Source organism: Paroedura picta, chromosome 2, assembly GCF_049243985.1.
Source record: "Paroedura picta isolate Pp20150507F chromosome 2, Ppicta_v3.0, whole genome shotgun sequence".
Classification (NCBI taxonomy): Eukaryota; Metazoa; Chordata; class Lepidosauria; order Squamata; family Gekkonidae; genus Paroedura; species Paroedura picta.
The window spans coordinates 87,817,575-87,843,728 of NC_135370.1; the positions used below are offsets into that span (position 1 = coordinate 87,817,575).

General features: G+C 43.0%; 1 protein-coding gene across 1 annotated transcript in view; it reads right to left on the reverse strand.

Moving 5' to 3' along the window:
• Nucleotides 1-7,398: 7,398 nt before the first annotated feature.
• Nucleotides 7,399-26,154, reverse strand: part of CTSD (cathepsin D) — a 43,179-nt gene continuing 24,423 nt past the window's right edge. Inside the window, exons 3-9 of the mRNA XM_077321492.1 lie at nucleotides 22,373-22,496; nucleotides 20,444-20,562; nucleotides 18,456-18,655; nucleotides 17,170-17,292; nucleotides 14,537-14,681; nucleotides 10,206-10,304; nucleotides 7,399-9,803 (exon numbers count right to left, since the gene is read on the reverse strand). Of these exons, the coding sequence (XP_077177607.1) occupies nucleotides 9,633-9,803; nucleotides 10,206-10,304; nucleotides 14,537-14,681; nucleotides 17,170-17,292; nucleotides 18,456-18,655; nucleotides 20,444-20,562; nucleotides 22,373-22,496 (981 nt within the window). The 3' untranslated portion in view covers nucleotides 7,399-9,632. The remainder of the gene's footprint in view (nucleotides 9,804-10,205; nucleotides 10,305-14,536; nucleotides 14,682-17,169; nucleotides 17,293-18,455; nucleotides 18,656-20,443; nucleotides 20,563-22,372; nucleotides 22,497-26,154) is intronic.

Sequence of the window (26,154 nt, forward strand, 5' to 3'; positions counted from 1 at the left end):
CCAAGGAGCAATTTGGACCAACTGACATTTCTGAACAATCTTCAAGGGAAGCTCCATCTACCAAGGCAGTGGTGTTTTGTTTTGGTAGCCAGTGCAGCTGGTGGATCAGTCATAAAACCTTCCAAACTGGAAGCCTTGTCTTTCATGTCATGTAACACTACACACAGCTTGTTTGCTTCTCCTACCAATGTTATCTTTATTTTTTTTTTCTGAACTGAGTTTCATACAATACATTGTAACCCTCAGACACAAAGAGCTGGAGATGGAGTATCATCATCAGTAGGCTGATGATACTGTATTCTAAATCTCTAGATCAGTGTTCCCCAACCTCCGGTCTGGGGACTGTTACCGGTCCGTTGACCAGTTGGTACTGGGCTGTGGCTCCTCCTCGTCCTCCTCCCCGGTTGCTGCCTCAAGGCCTGCCCTGCCACTTTGCCATTGTCTCACCTTTGGTGGTCTCCAACGGCCACCGTGGCTGGGGCTCCCCCTTAGCATGGCACTGCACAGCTGCTGCTGACAGAGCCCCCCAGCGGGCGGTGGGAAGTCAGGGCTCAGGCAGCAGCGGCGACGTCCCTCAGCAAAAGATTACCCCCTCTGGGCCTCAGTAAAATTGTCAAGCATTGACCGGTCCCCAGTGACAAAAAGGTTGGGGACCACTGCTCTAGATGACCTCTCTGAGAGGCTTCATATAGAAGGAGCATAGAAAACAGAGTGGAGTTGAACAATGTGTTGTTAATCAGGCATGGTTTAAGGATTTGCAGGTCCCATAGCACCAGAGCCAATTTAAGGATTTGCAAGGCCCTAGCAGAGTACAATTGAGGTGGGAGTAGTCAGAATAGGGGTGGACCCCCCCTCCCACACCGAGGAAACAGTTGTCACTCTGAATGTCCTTAAAGAGGGGGAAAAGGGGAGGAGAGATGCTATGGTCCGGATCCATGGGAGAAGGGACTGCTGGGGGCCCTGAAAGCATGGGGCCCATATCATTTACTACATCTGCTACAGAGATAAACCGCCCTTGTTGTTTGTGGAGCTTAGTAATATATTGTGAACATCACAGCTGAGGGGGAATATATTAATAGGACCTGTATTTATTTTTTTAGTACCAGGCAGTCTAATGTATTGGCTTTGGCCTGTAGACTTCTAGTATTACACATTTGCCTATTGACAATGCTTTTGCTTTGAGAACAAGAAACGATGGTTTTGGAAATCCCAAGATTCTATAAATTTTCAATGGTTTGAACAGGTTAATTTTCTCATCATTCTCTGCTCCCCTCCCTGCCTTGGCTACTTCCAGTATTTTGTATTCACGGGAATATGCCTTGTTTTCATTAGGCCATTTGTATTCTTTTTGGTTGATTTATGGCATCATGCTTTTCTGCATATTTAGGAAAGCCACCTTGTATGTCTTATAACTTTGTTTTACTGCTTTCATTATTAGCATAGGAAAAAACACTTCACTATTAGAGATAGTAAAACAAAAGAATATTTCAGGAGTTCAAAGTCCTTGTCAAGGTTTCCAAACCTGAACCTATTGAGTCCACCAATGTGCACAAGAATACGGGCTTTGTAAAAATATATAGTTTATTTGGATAAGTTTCCGAATGTCAGTTTATTGATAGGCAACACAAGTCTCTAAAAGCAAGTTGCTCAGAAAATAAGAAATACTAGCTTATCTATCTATACCAGGGATTCCCAACCAGGGGTCAATGGGAGCTGCAAGAGGGGTTCCACAGCCTTTCCCCCTCTGACTTAATAATTTGGCCACAAGCTTGGGAACCAACTGCTTCCATGGCTTCCCCTCCTAAGCAGGAATTCTCTTGTGGTTTCTACATCTGTGAGGGGGTGGAGCATACATGCCTACTACTGCCTTACGCCACTTACTGTCTCTCCTTAACTCTGCCTGTCAACAGAGGTGGTGATGTCACTTCTAGTGGCATGTCATGCCTGCAGGGTGTGGTAGAGAGAGTATGGCCAGTGGGGTTGGGCGCTTTGGTGTCTGAAGTGGCTGCTCGCACCCAAAGCTGCCAGTGCCATGGCACACAGGGGAGTAGGGGAGGCGCGGGCATTGACGCGCTGTTCAGCACACACACAGCATCTGCTCCTGCATGTGTATGCTGACTGGCATATCAACACCCGCGCCTCTCCCGCACTGTGGTGCCGGCTGCTTCGGGCGCGAGCAGCTGCTTTAGACGCCAAAGCGCCCAACCCTAAAGGCCAGCTAACATCACTCCTGGTGCTCCTTAAAGTCTGAACAATTATTTAAGGGACTCTTAGATTGTATAATCAATCAATCCTCTTCATAACATATAAAATATGTAAAATAGTATGAATGTAAAATCCATACAGAATCACAATATCAAGCAGAATATCAAAACGACAGGACATGAATTAACCTTGATAGTGGTCTCTACAAATCTAGTGACTACCTTTGTGATATTAGGATCATTGTCCTTAAGGTGTTGCTGGCTTATATCTGCTTTATTTGCATTTATCCTGTTCTGCAGGATGGCTGGAAGAAATTTCTGCTGACGTACTTTGTGAACAGGGCACTCTAATATTGTTTGTTTGTTTATTTATTTTTGGATTTGTATACCGGCGCTCCCTGATAGGTCTCATGGCGGTTCACAGCATAAAATTATAAAAACAATAAAATCCCAATTTACCCAATCTTTAACCGCTCCTGTGGAGCGGATAAAATAAAGCCCTAAGGGCTAATGCGGAGGAGTTAGGGCGGGCCCTGTCTGTGATAAAAACTCGGAGGGGCTTAGTAATCTGTCCACTTTGATTAATAAGAGCTGCCTGAAGCCATCAAACACTAACCCCCGTGACGGCCACGGAGCTTCCAGTTAGCTCACTGTATCAATCGTGGCAGGTAGGACGCAGCAGAGTGACAGAACTTTGTCCGTGAAATAGCTTGATAAAGGCATACAGCTAAGATCCAATTTCCCTATCATTTGACGCCCTTCCTAAAGGGCAGTAAGAGATCTAATTACCTTAAATTTGTGCCGGGCGAGAACTCATGGATGGGATTTCCGTGGTATAGAAGTCTCGTTTTGCCACTTTCACAGCATTCTCATACGCCTTCAGAAGTGTGCAATAAGAAAGTCTTGTAGCCTCATCACAAGTCTTCCTCCACACTTCCTCCAGTTGTCTCACTTCCTTCTTCCTCTCTCTAAGCTACAGGGTATACCATGGAACCTGTTTGAGATGAAGGTGGAGAGGAAGCCTAGGAGCAATCTTGTCAATTGCAGCTGTTAGGCGGGACTGCCAGTCCTCCACCAAAGCTGTTATCAAGATGCCGGTGGTCATCGGGTCCCGCAGAGCATTCAGGAATCTCTTGGAATCCATAAGTCTCTGTGGGCGGACTGAAATCTGCCAGTCATCCAAATGGGGAGGGGGTGGTATCCTCAGTCAAGCCTTCAGGGCATGGTCGTCTGACCATGGAACAATGTTATTCGCCACCAGATCTACCACAACACCTGCACCAAAGATCAAATCAAGGGTGTGGCCGGCTTGATGAATGGGACCAGCAGTAAATTGCAAGAACCCTAGTGTCTCCATGGTTGACACTAGGTCCAAGCCAAGTCCTGGAGTCGGTGCATCCGCATGGACGTTGAAGTCATCCAAAATCAAATGTTTTGGATACTGCATCATCCATGCGGCCACTGCCTCCAGCAGGCCTGGTAGGGAATCCGGAGGTGTAGTGGGTGATCGGTACACCAACCAGATAACCACGTTCTCGACCTACTCCCACTCTAGGACGACATATTCTATCCTCGTGATCAATGGTGCAGGGAGAGCCTGAAGGAGAAAGACTCTCTGACCAGGATTGCCACCCACCTCCCCCCCCCCAGCTGGGGCTGATGTAAAACTGAAAACCCAGGTGGTGCCCTCATGCACCCAGGATTCGGTCACACAAGTCAGGTCAGCCTCATGCTTCACAAAATAGTCCTGTAAAGGTTGAGGACGTTGTTTGACCTGGCATAGGATCAGCACTGTTTCCACCCTAGCACTCTCCCTCCAGCCCTGGGGATGGGACAGAGATTTGAAGGGCAGCATCCGTATTGACCAGGCCAACGGCCGTGGAAATTCCATGGCCGAGGCCTTCTTGGACCTACGTACGTCGCTGCCCATCTATTATTGAATCTCCTCCCACTGCTATGGTTTACCCCTTGCCTAACTATCTATCTAGTAAAAATTAAAAATATATATTGTGTGCAATATTGGGCAGCCAATACCACAAGGACAAAGTGTTTTGTTTCTGTGTGTTAAGGTTATGGGTGAAGTGAATGCCTAGGTATATAAAGGATTTAATTTGATCAATTACATGGTTACCTATTCTACAGTTCAAAGGGTGCCAGCTTTTTGAAAACACTAAAACGTTGGGTTTGGTATACTTGATTAGTAACCTGTTATCCTGACAGTAAAGGTAGAATGCCTTGATGTACTTTTGAAGACCAACTCTTGTACAAGAGATTATGGTGGTATCATCAGCATATAACAGTAGCAGAACCACTTGCGTGCCTAGTATAGGAGGATGGCCATTTATGGATTTTACATTAAATCATACAGGAATAAGTTAAAGAGATGTGAATCCTGGATAGTCTTGTTTAATGCCTTTAGACATGGTTATTTTAGAAGAATAGGTTCTTATGTGGCGCTTTTCTTTACCTAAAGGAGTCTCAAAGCAGTTTAGAGTCACCTTCCCTTTTTTCGTCCAACAACAGACACCCTATGAGGTAGGTGAGGCTGAGAGAGCCCTGATATTACTGCTCAGTCAGAACACCTTTATCAGTGCTGTGACAAGCTCAAGGTCACCCCACTGGTTGCATGTGGGGGAGCGTGGAATCAAACCTGGCTCACCAGATTAGAAGTCCGCACTCCTAACCACTACGCCAAGCTGGCTCTCTTTAGGTATAAAATGGCTCTTAGTTTTATATTTAACTTCGCATGCAGTGTCAGCATGATGTTTTTTTCAAAAGAAAATAATTGACAATCTATTCTCAACATTTCCAATTTATTCCATAACTAGCTTCAAAGCCCGTTCCCTGAAAGGGTCCCCTCTCCTGGCCCCCAGCCAGGCAGCTTAAGGAGGCTTTGGGCCGCAGATCACGGCCGGATCAAGTGGGGTGGGCAGGGACTGGCCATCTCTTTAGCAGGCCCAGGACAGAGCTCCTTAGCAGGCAGTCAGCAGGCCGGGAGGCCCTTGTTACCAGGCCCTGCTTAGCAGGCCCTGCTTAGCAGGACAAGAGGCCCTCGTTAGCAAGCCCTCCACCACAACCCTTTGCCAAGGGCCCTTTCCCCTTACCTGCTGTGGGCTCCTGGCACTGAGGTGCATCTGAGAGCAAAGAGGCTAGAGTCCAGGGACGGAGGGCGGGAGCTGCAGGGGCAGGGCCAATCAGGGTGCAGCCAGCTTCGCTGTTCCAACTTGGACAGCCAGACACATCCCACCCCCTAGGCTGTTTCACAAATATATAGAGGAACCATGGATAAGGATAGATATCTTGAGATTGAACACACTTTTTAGATCAATAAACACAGCATAAAGTTGTCTCCTATCCAAATTCAAATATTGATCCGCTATAAAGGTCACAGTGTAACAATGTTCTAAAGCAAATTTCCCTTTGGAAAAACCAATCTATCCATAACATGATTTAAATATATCCAGTCAATGAGATGGTGTTTAAGATATTTGGGATACAACTTACCTTTAATGGAAAAAAAAACTAACTGGGTGAAAGTTATCTAGATGATTGACCTTGCCTTTTTTGTGTACTGGGAAAATTATTGAATTTAACCAGGAATCTGGCATAATCCCAAATGGATTTAAAACCATAAAGAGATTGGATAATGGTTCAGCCCACCAGTCAGCATATCTTTTAAGTATTTCAGCAGGACGACTGTTTGGGCCAGAGGGATGATATCTTACAATCATGAAATCTCTGGCCTCCACACAAGCATTCTCTATGCTGTTGGCAGCAGAATATAGGTATAGGCCTTTAGTCCATCAGAATTCAAGCTAGCCTGTCTTTTCAGTTCTTAGCCGAGTTATAACTTTTAGGCCAGGCAAGATCAGGAGATGGCGACTAACCAACCAGGACACAGCCTTCTAGAAAATTACCTCACCTCTCCTCATTCTCCCCTTCCATCCTGTGGCTTTACAGGTTCCAAGGATGAGCCTATTATATCATTTCTTATTTTGGCTTTGAAGATAAGGGCCTTCCAGGCCAAGAGGCCCAATTAGTAACACCTGCAAGATGGAATGGAGCTTTTACTATATACATTAATCATTGGAGAGATCAGGGAGTGCTTTGCCTTACAGTCCTTCACGGTAGTTTTAGCAAAAAAGCCTGGCCAAGCATGATTCAGTAACTGATCTAGATCTTTAGTACCACTGAAAGTTCATGACTGTAGTTCATTCTTTACTGAGGAAACTATTTTTCAAATATCAGTTTCTGTGATTTTTAGATTTCTTCTGGAAGACTAGGTTGTGATTTTCTTTGGTAAGTGAAGTTGTACTTTGAAGTTTTAGAGTTGCTTATTTATATACATATTTATTTCAGCTGCTTATTTATTTCACACTTTATTCCTTACCTTTTAGGGATAGCAAGCACAATGATGATAATAATGCTGAAAACCATAATGGTCATATTTCTGCTACTCTCAGCAATTGCATTCACTTGTTTTGCGAGTCCTGCTGGGAATATTGATGTATCTCCCCATCTCTCCTTCCACATATAGTCTTTTAAACAATACTCTGCTTCCCACCTCTAAAGAAACTAATGATAAATACATTAAGCATGCATGCACACACACAAACCCTTCCAAACTTTAGATAATAGGTTCCCAACGAGTAAAAAATCTTTATCAGGTAGTGAATCCTAGCCTGACTTGAGGCTGTTCCCATGCTTTATATAAAGCTAATGAAGAACCTTCATTTCTCAATTTCCATGTAACCTTCAGTGGAAAAGTTCAGGTTCAGGATAATATTTACAGTAGTAGTATTTGAGATGTTTTTGTTTTCTACTAAAGAAAAGAACTGCCATAAGAACACCTGGAGCTAGGTTGCTGTACTTTTAAAGTATGATAGAATGGAGATCTATGCAGTGTCATTTTATGAACAGTCAGAGAGGTTTTATTTCAAAAGACAATCCATATAATATCGTTTATTAGGACCAACCACTGGACCAATGACACCTGACAGCATGAGAAATTTCAGGTTCCCCAGAACACTTCAACAGGCCAGATGTTACAAAATAAAAACAGGGAATAGGCAGATTTTTCAGGTCAACATGAACATAAGATCCTCGCAGTCTGTACCTTATCATTTGGTTTGTAATCAACAACAAAAAATCACTACTACAAATTAGGCAAAAAATAATTGACATTACAAAATAATTGGGGCAGAATTTTTTATTTTATTTTTCTATGACAAATTGAGAGTATCATTTGGACAGCATGTTACATAACTGGAGTGTCACAATGGCATTTCACGTGTTTAGAAAGACCAAATAGAACTGGTAGATGGTGGCAAACTAGAGGTCCAGTGCCTACATTCAAAACATCCCAACCAGCTGATCTCCTAATTAAAGAGATGTTATAGAGAGGCTAGATTGGTTTTAACAGTTGCAATCAAGCAGCTACGATGTCTGCCAAACAAAGGTTGCATTCAATCCCGGGGGGGGGGGGGAACTAATCCCCATGTGAATGGTCCCCTAAACAACAGTTATTTGAGACCTTTTATTAATAGCTACTCTTTTAAAAGGCCTTGATCAATTGGAAATTATGCTGAATATTTGCAATTGATATTTTCAGTGAGATGCTTCTTGAGACAACTTGAGCTACTAATCAGGATTGAAGACCACTATGCACAGGGCTTAGAGAAGTCCATTTATTATGGCAAGGGCAATTCAGAACACACAATGCTTAATCAATGCCCATGTTCATATGATACTCATATTTATAATGCATCTTGGTTTGAATACCAAAGACTCATTGGTAAATTCAAATGACACTACCAAAAATAAATATCTCATGTTACATCTTCTGCATATATTTCTTGGGGGACACCTTACAGCCTATATCAGCATCCAAAATACTCATCCCAGTAGGGAAGAAAGATCTAGGGCATACAGCATATCCATAAACATTTGCTCAAGTTCTTGTAAGGTCTTCCATTCCCTCAAGTTTACAAGCTTTTCTGTTGTACTGTGCAGAATATGCCAGAGTCACAGATAGTTCAGGAGAACATTTTCAGTGAAGTGCTCTTGACTTTCCATTACAACCAGTCTTTTGTTCATTTTACTCTCAGGTTTTGTGCTTTCTGCTCGCAAACTTGAAACTAGGTCCAGAAGAATAACAGAACCCTCTGAATTAGCCACACAGGTATTAACAGTCTCCTTATACAAGGTAATATTAACAAATTCCAAATAATTTAGCTTTCTACTACTAATATCCCACCTATTTTTCCCTGCCCTTAATTGCTACCTTTTGTTTTTTGCTTGTTAAGTCAAAAGCAGATCCCAAACCAGAGATATTCTTGGAAATAGATGCTGTTGAACTTCTGTTAAGGTGGCAAGAGTTTGCTTGTGTAGAGCCATTAAGGTGGCTGGGTTCCTCAAGCAAATTTGTCAAAGCAGACTGCATTTTAGAGTGTCATCTACAATAATTTTTCTTTTGTACAATAAAACTGGGAGGGCATATATGAGAAGAAAGACTGTAGAAAAGACAAAAAAACCCAAAGGAAAACATATTGCAGTTTTGATGTTTCTCTAAAAGTACTTTGATCCAGAAAATCTCACAATTGCTTGAAATCACTTCTTTGAAAAAGATGGAAAGTACAAATGTTCTGCACAAATTTAAAGAGGAAGGATTTGCAACTACACTTTGAGACTGTAGCACATGAATGGGCTTTGCCAGGTAAAAATACAAAATATTAGCTGGAGAACCTGATCACATCCTACAGAAGGGGACTCTCTACTATTATTAGTTCCCGAGGATACTCTATAGGGTACAGTCTGGCACTGCCCACTCCTCCCACAGCCTGCTATGTAAAATTTGCAAATCAGGACCTTTCTGCTATCTCCCACAACTTCATGATGCAATATGGATAAAACATTTACTCATTTTTAACATTGCACATTTGGGACCATTAAATAAAGGCAAATGTAATATAGTACTTCCCTGAAATAACCTCTGAAAGTTATTTAAGGACCATTTTCATTTCTTTAAACACGAAAAGAGGAAAATACAGAAAAAGTATTTAGAAACTTTTACAAAAGGAGAGGAAGATAATGGCAAAGGTAGACTAAATTAAAGAGATATTTGTAAGCCTTGATGCTCAGTCATGTAAAAGGGCAGCCTTTTAGTAGACTGGAAGACAAACCAACTATGCTTGGGCTCCTTAAATATGGTGATTTTATTACAACTTCTCTATAGCCTGTCATGCAGGAGAGGGCAAATGATTGTTAAAAAGTTAGCAGTAGTCTTTTTCCATATAATTTTAAATTCTCATTTAGATTTTGAAATGTCCTTTTTCTCCTTTATTTTGTTAATACAGAACTCCAGTGAGCTTATGGGGGTGCCTGTGTGTGTGTTCCATAGAGACTGTGGGAGGTGGGGCCCAGTTGCTTTTACACGTTCCCACTACACTTTGCGAAGCCAACCGAGTCATTATCTCTGTCAAACACAGTGTAATACGGGCCAATGAATACATCTCCAAGGATCCAAAGAGGGCCACCAGGTGGTGGGACATCCAAGGCTGAAAATCCACTCAGGCAAAGCGTTTCTCCTTGAACAGTAACCTACAGAGAGAAAAGGAGAATGAAATGAAACAGGAAAAAGATTGTTTTAAAAATAACCAGGCTTTTATAAATAACCAGCTGGGGTGGCAATTGTGAGATTGCCAGGGGTGGGGTGGGGATTGTTATACTTTATGGTGATCAATAAAAGAAGCATCCATTTATAACAAGACCAGCAGGCAAATCAAATTTAAATGAACCACTATTTTTTTGAATCCTCATTCTAGTAACCAACAATGGTATTTTGGCAGCTTCTCACACTGCATGGTTGTTAATGGAGGAAAAGCTAAATTTACATGCCAACACTCAAGAAGCTTGTTTCAGTTTTTTTTAAAAACCTAAAACTAAAACCTATCAAAAGTGGAGATATTATGCATTAAGAGAAAATTCATAGAAATGACTTACCTTTAAGGCATATTGATCTGGACTTAGAGAATAGGAGTTGCCACCCAGGACAATGTTCACATTGGGAAGGGAAGACAGCTTATCACAAGGAAGCATGTACTGCAAAAAAAAGGAAGGAAAGAAAATGGAAGCATAAGACATGGATGCTAATAACCACTGCACAAAATATGGCAGCTTGCGTTTGCCTGGTATTGAGTAGTGTTTGCATGTAAAATCAATCCTGCAACAACTGTACTGGCTACCTTACGTGATTCTTAATTATTTTCAGTGGTGACATCTACCCTTCAGGACAGCCTTTTAGAGGGAGTTGGTTTAAAGAGCACTTTGCCGTAGTTCAGGGTCCAGCATTCTTAAACCCAGGAATCATTTTTGAAAAAAGAGTTAAATCAAAATTTGTAATTAGCACTAAGCATTGGGGATGCTAAAAGAAAGGAAGCTGGACTTCCCAATCCCCTTTGCCCCCACCTGCCAGACAAGCGTGATGACTCCATAGTTGCCTTTTCATCTTCCTTGTTATCCCTTTGGCATCCCCTCTTTGCTTAACTCCATCCCTTTCCTCTTCTGTCACACAAACCATTCTGTGCACTTTGCAGGCAGACCCTCAAGCCTTGAATGTGACTAGGAGACAGCAGCATCCCTAGCCATTCTTCCCAAGCACTGATGGCAGTTATGAAGGGGCTAGAGCAACTTCCCCTGTCCTCTTCCACGTAGAAGTGCCTTTGACTGTGCAACAGGTGGGCCAGTGCCCAGAGTCTGGACCTTGCCTGAACTATCCTGGTAAGTAAGCAACAAACTTCTTAACAGCCAATCAGACTGGCTGATTCAGCTTACTGGGAAAGTTCCAAATGAGTTGCTGCCCTCGTACAACTGACCCCCAACAGCTCAGTGCCCCAGATCCATAAACAGCCGTGATGATTCCTTTCTGCTCACTAGTGACCTCCTCCTGCACTGCCGGGCAGTTTGCAGAAGGAGACAGTAGATAAGCTTGGGTCCATTCTTGGTGCCACTGAGTTAAGTGGTCCTGCAGCTTGGGCTTCTAGCACAGTGAAAACTATCCAACGTGTCTTACTTGAGGGCCTTTGCAACTTCCTGTGGCCAAATATAATTACAACTGGGCAACTATTTGGACAAATGCAGATTCAGCTATTTATTTATTTATTTGTGGGATTTTTATACTGCCACTCCCCGCAAACTGGCTTGTGGCAGTTCACAACAATATAATAAATATACAATATAAAATAATTTTTAACGAAACAATCCTCCAACAACAGATAAAATGGCAGTACATAATTAAACTCCTCTCTATGCAACAAACTGCTGGAATCGGTTAGGATGACAGTATAATTATTATTTATTTAATAAACAATAATGGATGGGAGGTAGAGTTAATCTTGTTAACTTCATGGACTATGCAGAGATTTGTATCACAAGGAACGAAGAACTATGTAGTGTCAAACTGCACAATCAGTCCATCCATTCCACAGCACAAACTTTTTTCTTCACAATAACTGTGGCAGCCTTTACACATTATTTTCCAATTTTTTTTATTCAGATCTTGCCTCAGCCATACATTTAGAAAGCAGCCTCAGGGAAACAGAAGTGATATTGTTAATTATTTCCTTAATGTTTTTGACATCAAAGGCACCACCATTTAGATTTTTGTCTTAGTTGCTACAACATCTTAAGCCATCTGTATTATGGGGCACTGTCACACTTTACTGAGCTGTAGTGAGGGTTATAAAGAATGAGAAGCTCTTTAATTATTCTAGAAGCACTCTATAAATACCCAGTATTATTATTACAAATATATTTTATGTTTTTTTATACTATGTTCTATGACTCATTCCGCTCTCGACCCAAAAAAACCCCCTTACTTCTGAGCAATAGTTCGTTAGCAGAGCCATAAACCAAATGGTTCTACTCTCTTGTACATTTTTAAAACTTCAGAAAAGAAGAGTTACCATGTGCAGCATTCCTCTAAGTACTAAAGTGACACACGGCAAGATTCTGCCTTTTATGAAACATCCCTGGGAAGAGCTCTAAGCAGAGTTATACCTTTCTAAGTCCACTGAAGGCAATGGGCTTAGAAGGATGATGCTGTTAGAGTCTGGGTTGGCAACATGAGGCTGACATAGTGATGTGGAAGGGAGAGCAATGCCCAGCAGACACTAAGCACTATGTGCGATCATGCCACAGCACTATGCTGCCACTGTCAGACAAATGTCCTTTCTGATGCAGTAAAAGGTCCCTTGGGAGATATCATGCTTTACATATGCTGAAACAGCCCTCTAAGCATTAAAGAGTTAAAAGCGGAAGTGCAATCCTGGCCAGTACACCAATTATTTCCCAGTCTTGGGTGCCACCCATTCCAAGTTATGCCAATTTATTAATGGAAACAATTTTTTCACATGTAAGCTTTTCAATATTCTTGGACTGAGCTTATCTGGTCTTTCCAGACATGACTACATTAAGTTTACACTTCTGCACTGAAGTTATTGCAAATGCTCGTATTTATACCATCCCCCCATTTGGTTTTGTAATCCACAGAACATCCTGGCAACATGGCTTCTGTACTCAATACTCTAGTTTTTTTTTCTTTAATCCAACCATCAGCAATGAAAAAAACATCAACTAACACCCTCCTCAAAAGGCAGGTTTCTTGCAAGTAGGTCCTATCAAACATCCTCTCAGACTGTGCTCTATTTTAAACCAAAAACCTTAGCTGCTAGTTCCAGATCCTGTTCATTTTAAATCTCCTCATAAGAACTCAATGAATTAAGAGCCCTTCTTGGTCAAACCAGCAGTTTACCTTGCTCAGCATCTTTTTTCGCCCAGAGCTCATTCAGGTGCTTCCAGGAAGCTCACAAAAACAGCCTAAGGGCAATATCACTTCATTCAGCTTACCCCTCAAAAACTGGCATTCAGAGGTACACTTTTTCTGAACTGACAGGTTTAGTTTAACTATCATGTCTAACTGCAACTAACAGATCTATGCTCCATAGGTTAGTCTATTACCCCTTTCAAGGCACCTGAGCCAGCAGACATTGTCACATTCTGGGGCAGTAAACTGCCTCTTAATTATTCACAATATAAATAATATTTCACCTATCCTCAGTCTACTGCCAATCAATTTTATTACGTGACTATGAGTTCCATTAATATGAGAGACAGGAATGTTTCTCCTGCTATCAACTTTCTTCACCCCACACTTTGGATTCTTCCAGCCTTTCTGCTTGTGAAAAACCATTAATAAGAGCATGCCCGGGATCACAATGGGATATGTGATGGTGGTGGCACAGTCAGGAAGGGAATAGATCAAATAGAAAACCTGGCAGCATTCAACCCCATCGTTAAATAAAGCCCTATTCTATCCCCTTAGCTGTCTCCCCTCCTCCAGACTCCTAAAACATGTATTCCAAACCTCTGATTATTTTGGTTGTTTTTCCTTGCATCTTTATAATTTAATTGTGTAATCCTAATCAGAATTACATCCCTCTGAACCCACTAACTTCAGTGGATTTAGAAGAATGTAATTCGGCTGAGAGTTGCACTGTGCAGTATTTGTAAGCCACCTTTCTTCTACAAAGGGCATCAAGACTCTTCCAGCTTTATAATACCACTTTTGACCTAAAGCATATACAGTACCCCAAATGTAGCTGCACTGTAGATATATTAAAGCATTAAGATAATGGTAGTCTTATTTTCAACTTTTATCTTAATTCCTAGCATGGAATCTGCCCTTTTCATCACTGACATAGTTAAGTACCAGTTAGCCATTTTCCCTGAATAGTGCACTACAACCTAAGATTTCTTTCCTTATAACCTGATAGCTTCAAATCAAGATGATATTTCCAGTGGTTGGCAGACAACGTTAAAGATTTGTTATCACTGAGTATATCCAGGAGTTGGGGGGGAGGGAGGAGACCTAGTTTTATTTGTAAAAAAGAAAGATGCTTTGACATTTTCAGTTGCCAGATGGCACAGAAACACTTGGCAAGCATTGCCTCTCATTACTGGAGCACTGTGATGCAAAGAACAATGCCTGCTACTAAAGGTATGGGAAAACATCAAAGGCAGGAGTTACCAACTCTTTATTATGGGCAGCTCTTAGTCAAGCCAAGTACTGTAGCATAAGTCATCTGATATAACCCGTTTGAACTTGTAACCAGATTCCCTTTTGGGTACTTTGAAGCGACTCAAACCAAAGCCAGTAAATACACCTGAATGCAAGCTAGAGTAAAACCAATACATACATTAGCAGTTTACTCTTCATTTAGTCATTTACCAGCATTGGAAAAGGACTCTCCACCCTGGTCCCTGCCTGCATTTACCTGTCCTTTAATTATTGGCTTGGCACCAATAGCTTTTTGCAGCTGCTTAATATCATCAGTTGGCCCAGTAATGAGAGAGGTTCCAGTATCTACAATCGCTTCACAGCCATCTTTGCACACAGTCAGGCCATTGCCAATATCAACCCTGTAAAAAACAGAACGTTCAATGAACAGACGCATTCATCCCTGCCCATTTGGGTACAACCAGAGTACAAGATAACTACAAAAAAACAGAAAAAAGACAATTTTCATTTAAAAGGAACATGAGGTGGGAATCTTAGATGTGCCATGTAAAAGGGAAAGGGCTTGGAGGGACATCTTTTTGCTAAATACAGTGTAGAAAGAACAGCTCTCCTTTTCCCATTCTGTACATTTGTTTTTTTATTTCAGGAATTAGAGGTGAGTGAGGTTTAAAACAGAGAGTGGAAATAATACTTAGGAATTATGGAAAAACCAGGAGGGCTTCTACAGACAGGCAGTCCTCAACTCATTCACGTCTACGGGCCACTGGGCACAGAAGACCAGTCATGCCACATTTTGAGAAAAGTAATATCATCATAATACCATGCCACAGATCATAGAATCATAGAATAATAATAGAGGTGGAAGGTACCTCCTGGGTCATCTAGTCCAACACCCTGCACTATGCAGGACACTCACAACCCTATCGATCATCCACTCTAACCTGCAACCCCCTTGAATCTTCACAGAATCAGCCTCTCCACCAGATGGGCTATCCAGCCTCTGTTTAAAAATCTCCAAAGATGGAGAACCCAATACCTCCTGAGGAAGCCTGTTCCACTGAGAAACTGCTTTAACTGTCAGGAACTTCTTCAGGGTGTTTAAAAGGAATTTCTTATGAATTACTGTATTTGCTGGCATAAAAGATGACTTTTTGCTCCTGAAAAACATGCCTCCAAGTGGAGGGGGGGGGGTCGTCCTATACGCCGGGTGCACTTCAGATAGACATAGCTGCCCATAGTGGCCTCCCAATGCCCGCCCACCTCATTCTACATACCATCCAGTATTGTGTGGTATCCAGCGCGGCCGTGGCGGGTCATCAGCGTGGCTGCAGTAAGCATCAGCAGCGAGACAGGGGTGCCAGCCTTTTCGGCGTGACCAGCCTGTTCTGCTCAGTGGGAAGCAGCGGCACTCCAGCCCGCCCCTTGTCTACACAGAGCTCGCACTTGCGCACTAGTGCCGGTCACAGGGAGATGCAGGGTTGGGTGGGTATATAACAAACTCTGAGTGGAAATGTTGGAGGGTCGTCTTATACGCCCAGTCATCTTATATGCCGACAAATACGGTAATTTCATCCCATTGGTTCTGGCCCATCCCTCTGGGACAAAACAGAATAACTCTGCTCCATCCTCTATATGGCACCCTTTTAAATACTTGAAGATGGTTATCAGTTCCCCCATCAGTCGTCTCCTCTCCAGGCTAAACAGACCAAACTCCCCTAACCTTTCTTCATACGTCTTGGTCTCCAAACCCCTCACCATCTTTGTTGCCCTCCTCTGGACACGCTCCAGTTTGTCTACATCCCTCTTCAACTGGGGTGCCCAAAACTGAACACTGTACTCCAAGTGAGGCCAAACCAGAGCAGAATAAATTGGTACCACCTCTTTCCGTGATCTAGACACAATACTCCGCTTGGTACAGCCCCAAATCCCATTTGCCTTTTTAGCCACTGAGTCATACTGCTGACTCATGTTCAATGTACATCCTTTTCGTACATACTACTGCCAAGACAAGTCTCCCCCATCCTATATTCTGTTTTTCCTGCCTAAAGATGCCTAAGGTCTACTTATAAGTCATAGGCTGTGTAATTCATATCCTTTTAAAACCAGCCACTTCTATGGACTTTAAAAGTATAATTCAGGACAGCATAGTGGATGTCCTTTTTAAAAAGGGGTTCAAAACAGCTGAGTGGAACACTTAACTGAATAAGAATTACTTAAAATTGCCCCTTCCCCACATATGTGTTGTGAAGGAGGGGAGGTAGAATATAGGTGCTTGTCCTTTTTCTGAGCTTTGGTTAACAACAGTTTTGCAGGGTGAGAGGACAGATTCAATGCAGGGAAAGAGCACAGGAGAAAAATTAACCTGCAGTCCCCAAACCAGCAGCCCATCCTGAGATCGCTGGCCACCTGGTGGCAACTTTTGAATGGAATATCCAGCACAAGTCCTTCAGAAAAAATGCAGGAGTTAGATTTGATGAAATCCAGGAGTTAGATGTCATCAAATGAACCTGATAAGCTTGATTGGCAAGCTGACCCCAACTAAACACACCTATGTTCAAATTTTATAGCAGTTTTGTGCCTGCAGTCATGATAAGCATTGGGTTAAATACAGGTTTAAAAAAGTAAGTTATCTTGTTCACAAGAGAAAGCAATTAATTTCATTCTGCACTGAAAGTCTGAATTTATTCTTCTACATCTGGGTTGGGGGTGGAAAAACACAATCTAACATATTCTGATCTCTTTCCCATCTGTACAAGCAGTTAAGGCCTCTCGAGCGCCTTTTGCTAGCAAATGTTTCAGGCCATATGTGTTTTTCTTTGAGTGCTTAGATATAGTATTCATACAAATGATATATACTTGCATATTTGTTAAACACAAGGAAATACTCACTTATCCATGTGGACCTGCCAGTATGCTTTGCGTGTAACATTAACATAGTTGAAGTCTCCACTGTAATACTCTGGGTCTGTTCCTCCTAGAAGCAATTCTCCTCCAGGTGATGCTTTTGGGTCCCTTTGGGGGGGGGGGAACATACAAATGTAGAAACAAAAAATCAGTACAAATAAGGGGACCAAGAGTGCTCTGTATCCTCTAAAGCAGTGGTCCCCAACCTTTATATCACCAGGGACTGGTCTATGCTTGACAATTTTACCGGCGGGGGGTAGTCTTTTGTATTGAGACGTCACCGCCACCTGAGCCCCTGCTCCACTTGCTTTCCTGCCAGCGCCCCTGACTTCTTGCCGCCCGCTGGGGGGGGGGGTGTGCTGCCAGCAGCAGCTGCCACGCTGAGAGGGATCCCCAGCCATGGCAGCCACTGGAAAGCACCAAAGGTGAGCCGGTGGCAGAGTGGCAGGGCAGCCTCTGAGGCAGTAGCCAGGGAGGAGGACGAGGAGGAGCCGCGGCCCGGTACCAACTGATCCACGGACCAGTACCGGTCCCCGGCCTGGGGGTTGGGGACCACTGCTCTAAACGTATTATTTCATAGAGGTAGTTCCAAACATGGACTTTGTCAGAGGAAATACAACAGCAGTACAAAAAGGATCCTATCTCTCACATCTTGGTAAAAATTACTCACAGAACTATTTATTTATTTCATTTATATACCACCCTCCCCTAAGGCTCAGGTAATGAAGGGTCAAATAAAGACCCCAAATTACAGATGATATAGGACATGGCATAAACTCACAGAACTTAAAGCAAGTATTCTTATCCAGAGTGGCCTCTGTGGGTTTTGACAATTTCTATTAAGACTGCAATCCTCAGAAGTACCAAGTAAGCCCACCAGTGGGCCTATATCCAAGTAGTTATACCTTAACTTGGAATGCATGTCTGATATTTGTCACCTAAACTATGTTCTTCTTCTGAAGAACTCAACGTGGCTTTCAAGGTAGTTTACCCTCAAGGTACCTTACAGGGCCAGATTGATTAGATTCAGCAGAAGAATACTCTGCGGGCCTTAAAGACTATTAAGATTCTACACCTACATTGTACCTATTCCTTGGTTCCCTGTGTTCTTCCCACAGGCACAGAGCTACTCCTTTCTATCCAGGAAAAATGAAGCACATTATTTCAGAACAAAGAGGCCTTCATATTTGACCCACATGCCTTATGATATGGCTGCAAGAATGGAAAGAGCGCACATTAAGAACATTTATTTAGGACAAAGCCAGCATCACCTGTTGAGATAAAAGGAAAAGATGTTCTTGTCCAACAGTTGTTGTGCCATCACATTGTCAAAGAAGGGTGTAGCTTTCTTCACAGAGATCTTGGGGAATGCCATGCCCATGATGCCATCAAACTTTGCAGCAATGAATGTGATGCCAGGCTGACTGACAGCTTCACCAAATAGCTGACCTTTAACGCATAAGTCACCAAGCTGAAAGATAGTGGTGGTAGGGAGGGACACAAACAAGTTGTGGATCAAGAAATATAGATTCCCTTGATAACAAGATGAAACAAAATTTGATAAATAGGCTAGATACTTTAGTCCAGGTTTCAGAATCTCTTCCCTTTTCCCTTCCCTCCACATATACATTGTGATGCTAGTCAGATAAGATGGCCAAAATAGAGGCATACTGAAACTCATGGGTCTACCACAACATTTATCCAAGCCACAGAAAATAAATGCTGATAAATGGCACAAGTTAGCGCAGTTACTGTCTTGGAAACAACCTCACCTTCTTAGCAAGATTCATGTAGATAGCACTTCCTACATGCAAATTATAGTCATTCTAAAGTTTGCTCCTTCTAGGGGTGGTGGCTGTATTAGTTACAGCTTCTAGTATCTTGTCTGTAATTTGGCATTCTCTCAACATTTTAATTACTGTTTTTAAGTTTTTGTACATATTTTAGATCTGTTTTTGTTTTCCTGATTCGTGTATGTGCTTTTCTTCTGAGGGTGTTGATTTTAATGGCTTTAAAATGTAAGTTTCAATTCCTTAGCTATCTTGGTGGTCCTTGTGAGGACAAAAATAAATAATCCTAAATCTTCCTATGTTGACACAAAGAACAATTTTACCAGATTAAGGACTATTTCATCTCATATATGGCCATGTCTTTATATGTAACACTTTATTTTTCCTATATGAAACTTGGCAAATTTTGTAGTTTGAGGTTACTTTTGTTAATAAATTGAAAATTTATTTTTTTTAAATTAAGACATTTAAATAAATATATATATTTTTAAAGATCTTTCCCCCCATATCTTTCATTTCTGTAATCATCTGCTGTTCTCTTTGGACAGTAGAAAAAAGCAAGAGTACGAACAAAGTTCCCCCTTCAGGGCGGTGCTACATACAGAAATGTCCGGAGCAAATTGTGGCAAGGTGCATCTATGCCCACAGAGCTTTTGTTAACACCCCCCAAACATCATTTTGTTAACATCCCCCAAACATCACACAAGAACATTATGACCAACAGCTGGATAAACATGGCAAATCAACCCTTTTATTTATGGAGCATTTCTATAGTGATTTTGTCTGATCAGAGTATTTTAATTACTGTAAATGCATGCAAGAACATCTAACTGCTAGGACTACAATTAAATTCAGTTAAGTACCTTTTTTTCTGCTAAAAAACACCCTCATGTGGGTAGGGTTGCCAGATCCCTCCTGGCAATTGGTAGGGGATGGAGAGGACTTACCAAGAGAAAGAGAAAAACCCAGGTTTTGGCATCACACAGAAAGTGACACCATCATGTCAATGGGTGGGGTAAGGTTGGGTGGGTGGGTTGGGAGCGGGTTTGGGAGTTTTAATGGTAGGATGTTTTAAATTTTGACTGAATATTTTAACTATTTTGTAAACTGCTCCAAGTCCACTTGCAGAGAGGAGCAGTCAGTATCAACAACAACAACAAAAATAATACGATGATGATGATAGCGACGACTTCTGGGTGATATTCTGGTATTTGGGTAAAAATTCTATAATAACATTGGCTTCTACCATAGTTTTTGCCCAAAGCCAGAGTATCACCCGGATGTCCCTGGCATGGTGTTATTCCCTGTGTAACACTGGGAAAGTGGGCCTTTCTCTTTCTCCTTGTAAGTCCCCCTGCTGGCCCACTGATAGGTAGCTGTGGGGTAGAGGATGGTGGTGGGGGGAATGGGGGTCTGGCTACCTTACTTACAGTTTAAATGGCTCAGAGAAGTCCTGATAACATACTAACCGATACAAAATCTTTGCTGAGATATCCTGAAAGGCTCCCAGTACCATAATGGATGGCAAAATCAGTTCCATTTTTCTCATACGTGCTAGATTTGGAAGAATCATATTTGTGATGTAGCACTGCAAGAGAAAGAGGAAAACAAGAACTCAGCACATTGATGCCATTCACATATTATTTCCCACACTGAGCATTGGGCATTTTTTAAAAAAATACAACTTTGGGGGACAACACTTCAGTGGCTGGTCTTTTATCTCTGGAAGTGGTTTCTGTGGGGGAGGAGCAATAACGTTCATACCATCCTCCCTGTGGTGTCCCAGAGGGCGTGATACTCTCCCTCACACTATTTGACAGCTGGACTGGAGCTTTGGCCTGGGCTGTCACCAGTACACTGGTGGCACCCAACTCTATTGCTTGATGCATGGCTGTCCCGGTTTCCCCCAGATTGATTTGCTGGTTGTTTGGAAGTGGTGATGGTTTGGCTCAGGTAATGTCAGCTGAAACTCAAACCCTCCAAGATGGAGGTCCTGTGTTTCAGTGGTCCTAGGCTGGATCAGGAAATGCATCTCCCTACCTTGGCGAGGGTGCGACTTAAGGTCTCACTTGGAAATGACCTTGGATGCTTCCTTGTCAGTGGAGGCTCAGATCACCAGGGTAGTTCAGCTGGCATTTTCCCATCTATGCTAGGCATGGCTACTAGCACCCTATCTGTTCTAGGACCACCTGGCCATGGTGATGGAAGTGATGGTCATCTCCAGACAAGATTTCTGTACCTTGCTCTATGCAGGCTTTCCCTTATCCTTGACTCAGAAACTGCAGCTGGTGCAAAATGCAACTGCTAGGGTTCTCACAGGAACATCTTAGAGAGCCCACATGCAGCCAGTGCTGAGGCAGCTGCATTGGTTGCCAGGTGCTTACCAGAACAGGTTTAAGGTTCTGGTTTTTAACTTTAAGGCCATTTGCATTCTGGATCCAATGTATTTCACGGACTGTCTTACCTCCTACACCCTGCTTTACACTCTGTGGTCTAATTGGTTAGAGGTCCCTGGCCCGCCCTGTGGGAGCTGAACCAGTTCTGCAGGGTCTATTAGACAGAGCTCTTCCACTAGGCATTCAGCTGAGACTGGGCTGGGGGAAGATCAGCCCCCCTTCCCCTCTCCTGGGTATTGACATCAACCTGGGCAATGGCAGATGTTAGTTGATGTTTGGATGGGGGCATCTAAGTTGGGATCAGGTGGGTGGGAATGAATTTTAATTATATAGACTGAAGACCCCAACCACATGACCAGGGCCAATCACAAGAAAGCAACTGCCTGCCACATGGGCATGTGAAGAATACTCTTTGCAGAAATGGGGAAATGCAAACCACCTCCTCAAAAAACGCTAACATTTAATCATAGCACTCATATGTAAATTGCTCCCACGGGAGCAGTAAAAATAAAGCAGTAAGGGCATTGTGGGCGGAGAAAGGGGTGGGGCAAGTCCGGGATAAAAACTCGAAGGGGCCAATCAGGAGCCGTACAGCGACTCCCGATTGCCCCCTCCAAGTGTTAGTCCGGGGCCAAGGGGCCAATTGGGAACTGCGCAGCTCACGGCTCCCAATTGGTCTGTTCCAGACTCGCGGGGGAGGGGGGTGGCCAGGCCAGGCTTCAGCACGGGGCTCAGAGCAGGCCTGGAGCAGAAGCCGGGGGCTCGGGGGGTGGCTGACGCAGGATTCAGTGCGGGGCTCAGAGCAGACCCGCCGCGTTCCAGACGCGGCAGGCCTGCTCCGAGCCCAGCGTTGGAGCCGGGAGTTTGGGGAGGAGGGCGGAGGCCAGGAGGAGTGCCTCCCACACCCACCCACTGCCCGCTAGTGCCCGCTGTATTTTGGATACTTCTAGTATGTAAGAAGGCAGTTAGGAAGATCTATGGAGGTTCTCTCGCTATACTTACAGCAAGCAATGTCCATCAATTTACAGTGCACTGAGGGCACCCAGAGGTTGGATGATCCAGTGTCGAAGACTACAGTAAACTTCTGTGGTGGTGTCCCAATGCCAATCTCTCCATAATACTGAGCCTGAAGAGTGAGACACAAAGACATAGGTGAGATGTCTGCTAGTTAAAAGGAAATTCTAGGCAAATTTATAAAGGAATCACTCTACAAACTGTAATACCTGGTACCACAACCGCATAGATGGAAGGATGATGCAAACAGATTAAATTTATGAGACTGACTATAGGAAAGACATACATCAGTGACTACTTCAGTTAAAAAAGTACATCTCTACAGGATCCCACTTTTGTGTGTGTGCACAAAGTGCTGCTAAATCACAGTTGATGTATGGCAACCACATAGGGTTTTTAAGGCAAATAATTAAACTGAGATGGTTTGCCAAGATCTTCCTTGGTGGTCACCCATCCAAATACTGACCCTGCTTAGCTTCTGAAATCTGATGAGATTGTCCTATGCTATACCATTCCACAGCCCTACCTACAAGACCAAAGTAACAACAACAAATGCCATAAGAATTGCCTGAAAAATAATCTGGTGACTCCTGATGCAATCTTCATCTAGCAACAGTAGCCATGCAGAATGCCATAAAAATCAGGAACACTAAGTCAGCACCAGAATACTATTTAACATCTGTTCATTCTCTACTTGGCTCCCAGATGTCTAGCTTCTTAGCTTGGGCTTGGTACAGTTGAGGGGAGAGGCAAGTGTTCTTCCTGCCCCACTTAGAAGTATAGGCTAAGCCAGCATTTCAGTTTAATGGAGAATTGTTTTCTGAATGTGCAGGGGTTTTATTCAGATATCTCTATCTTGACGTTAGATACAGCCTTACAAATTTTTTTACATTTGTCATGACTTGTACAGGATGTCAGCTCAAGGTTTATACTTTGAGCATAGAATGGTATATCAAATTGTGTGCCAATATTTTAATGCTCAGGGTTACTGCATTAAACAAGATAGAATTCCAAATAGGCTATGAGTTAGAATAAAGATTTCACTTCACTTCTTCCCATGTTCTGTTTTTTGTTGACACGGGTAGAATACAATGGCAATGCTACCAAGCATTTCTCCACACCACTCTGTGATCCCTAAAGCCACGGGTGGCCAAACTGTAGTTCTCTAGATTCCCATGGACAACAATTACCATGAGCTCTGGCAGGGGCCCATGGACATCTGGAGAGCCACAGTTTGGCCACCCCTGCCTTAAATCAATGTTATGTGTGCATGCTGGTGGCAGATGGGAACAGCACCTACTCCAGAGGAACAGGAAAAGGCATGCTGTCTAGGAAGCTGCCTTCTCAACAGCCTCATCAGACTAGGGGAGAATGCCTCCTTCCATCTGGATAAGCTACTTTGGCAATGTGGTAGGATAAAATGTCAAAATAAGTCCATGGTAGATATATTCAATAAATGTTATTATCAGGGAATAGGAACTCTCCTGCTTTCCAAGTCCTCTTTGGACATATGAGCTCTTAAGTGCTATGTCTACAACATGCAAGATCAAAAATAAATGGATTTCTTCACTTTCTGGATCTCCAAAACTATTACTGTATTCTGCATGCTGTGTTCTCTTTATCAAGTACTTGGGCAGCACTTGGCAAAAGTCAAGGATATCAGCTGTTACTTTCAGAGTGCCAATCCAGATGTCTCAACTTGAACTGTCTTGTATTAAGTAGGATGCTGCCTTGATTTTTCACTCTTTACTGTGTAACTAGCCCTTCCACAGCTTGGTGCTTCATGCAACATTGATGAAGAGGTTCATGAGACAATTTTTTTAACCAAGCATTTGAAGATCAGTGCCTTCTGTTCTCACCAAGGCCCATTAAAAAAATGAAGGTGGCACATATTTCTGCATTGCACAGATTCTCACGTGCCTCAGAACCACTGCCCTGGCTTCCATTGACTTGGAAAGGTGGCCTGTGTGCCAACAATGCGTCCACACTTTAACTTCGAAAGGATGAAATGCCCAACAAGTAGGCAGAAGTGGAAATGTTTCCTCTTATACAGGTCTCTGGCAATTGTACAAATTACCAAAGCAAAGGGGATAAAACTTTACCTTACACCTAGGCAGCTGTGTAATAACTGTGGGCGAGGAGCATAATGAACCACTTGCATGACAAGAGATGGTTGTGCAATGTCATCATCCCTGCCCTGAGCCACTCCACCCCTTTCCGGTATCTCAGGATCCTTCCCTAAATATTCAGCTTTAACTCAGACATTAAACACAATTGGTTGAGGCTGACTGACTCAGTAACATCTGCTGGCACCCCAGACACCTCCTTCACAACCCAAACCCAGACTGACTTCCCTACAGGTTCATGTTTAGAAAGTTACTATTATAATGTGACACAATAAAATCAGAGTCCAGTAGCACCTTTAAGACCAACAAAGATTTAATCAAGGCATGAGCTTTCGAGTGCAAGCACCCTTCGTCAGACTATGATCTTCTTACATGACAGGGAATATATAGAATCATAGAATCATAGAATCATAGAGTTGGAAGGGGCCATACAGGCCATCTAGTCCAACTCGCTGCTCAACGCAGGATCAGCCCTAAGCATCCTAAAGCATCCAAGAAAAGTGTGTATCCAACCTTTGCTTGAAGACTTCCAGTGAGGGGGAGCTCACCACCTCCTTAGGCAGCCTATTCCACTGCTGAACTACTCTGACTGTGAAAAACTTTTTCCTGATATCTAGCCTATATCGTTGTACTTGAAGTTTAAACCCATTACTGCGTGTCCTCTCCTCTGCAGCCAGCAGAAACAGCATTCTGCCCTCCTCCAAGTGACAACCTTTCAAATACTTAAAGAGGGCTATCATGTCCCCTCTCAACCTCCTTTTCTCCAGGCTGAACATTCCCAAGTCCCTCAACCTATCTTCATAGGGCTTGGTCCCTTGGCCCCAGATCATCTTCGTCGCTCTCCTCTGTACCCTTTCAATTTTATCTATGTCCTTCTTGAAGTGAGGCCTCCAGAACTGCACACAGTACTCCAGGTGTGGTCTGACCAGTGCCGTATACAATGGGACTATGACATCTTGTGATTTTGATGTGATGCCTCTGTTGATACAGCCCAAAATGGCATTTGCCTTTTTTACCGCTGCATCACACTGCCTGCTCATGTTTAGTTTACAATCCACAAGTACCCCAAGGTCTCGTTCAAACACAGTGCTACCTAGAAGCGTATCCCCCATCCAGTAGGCATGCTTTTCATTTTTCTGACCCAGATGCAGAACTTTACACTTATCTTTATTAAATTGCATCTTGTTCTCATTTGCCCATTTTTCCATTGTGTTCAGATCTCGTTGAACTCTGTCTCTATCTTCCGGAGTATTTGCCAGTCCTCCCAATTTGGTGTCATCTGCAAACTTGATGAGTAGTCCCTCCACCCCCTCATCTAGATCATTAATAAATATGTTAAAAAGTACCGGGCCGAGCACCGAGCCCTGAGGTACCCCGCTACTCACCTCTCTCCAGTCTGATGAAACACCATTGACAACAACTCTTTGAGTGCGGTTCTCTAACCAATTCCCTATCCACCTGACTATCTGAAAATCCAGATTGCAGTCCTTCAACTTATCCATCAGAACATCATGGGGAACCTTGTCAAAAGCTTTACTAAAATCCAAGTAAATGACATCAACCGAATTTCCCCGATCCAGCAAACCTGTTACTTGGTCAAAAAAGGAAACTAGGTTGGTCTGGCAGGACCTGTTGGAGACAAAT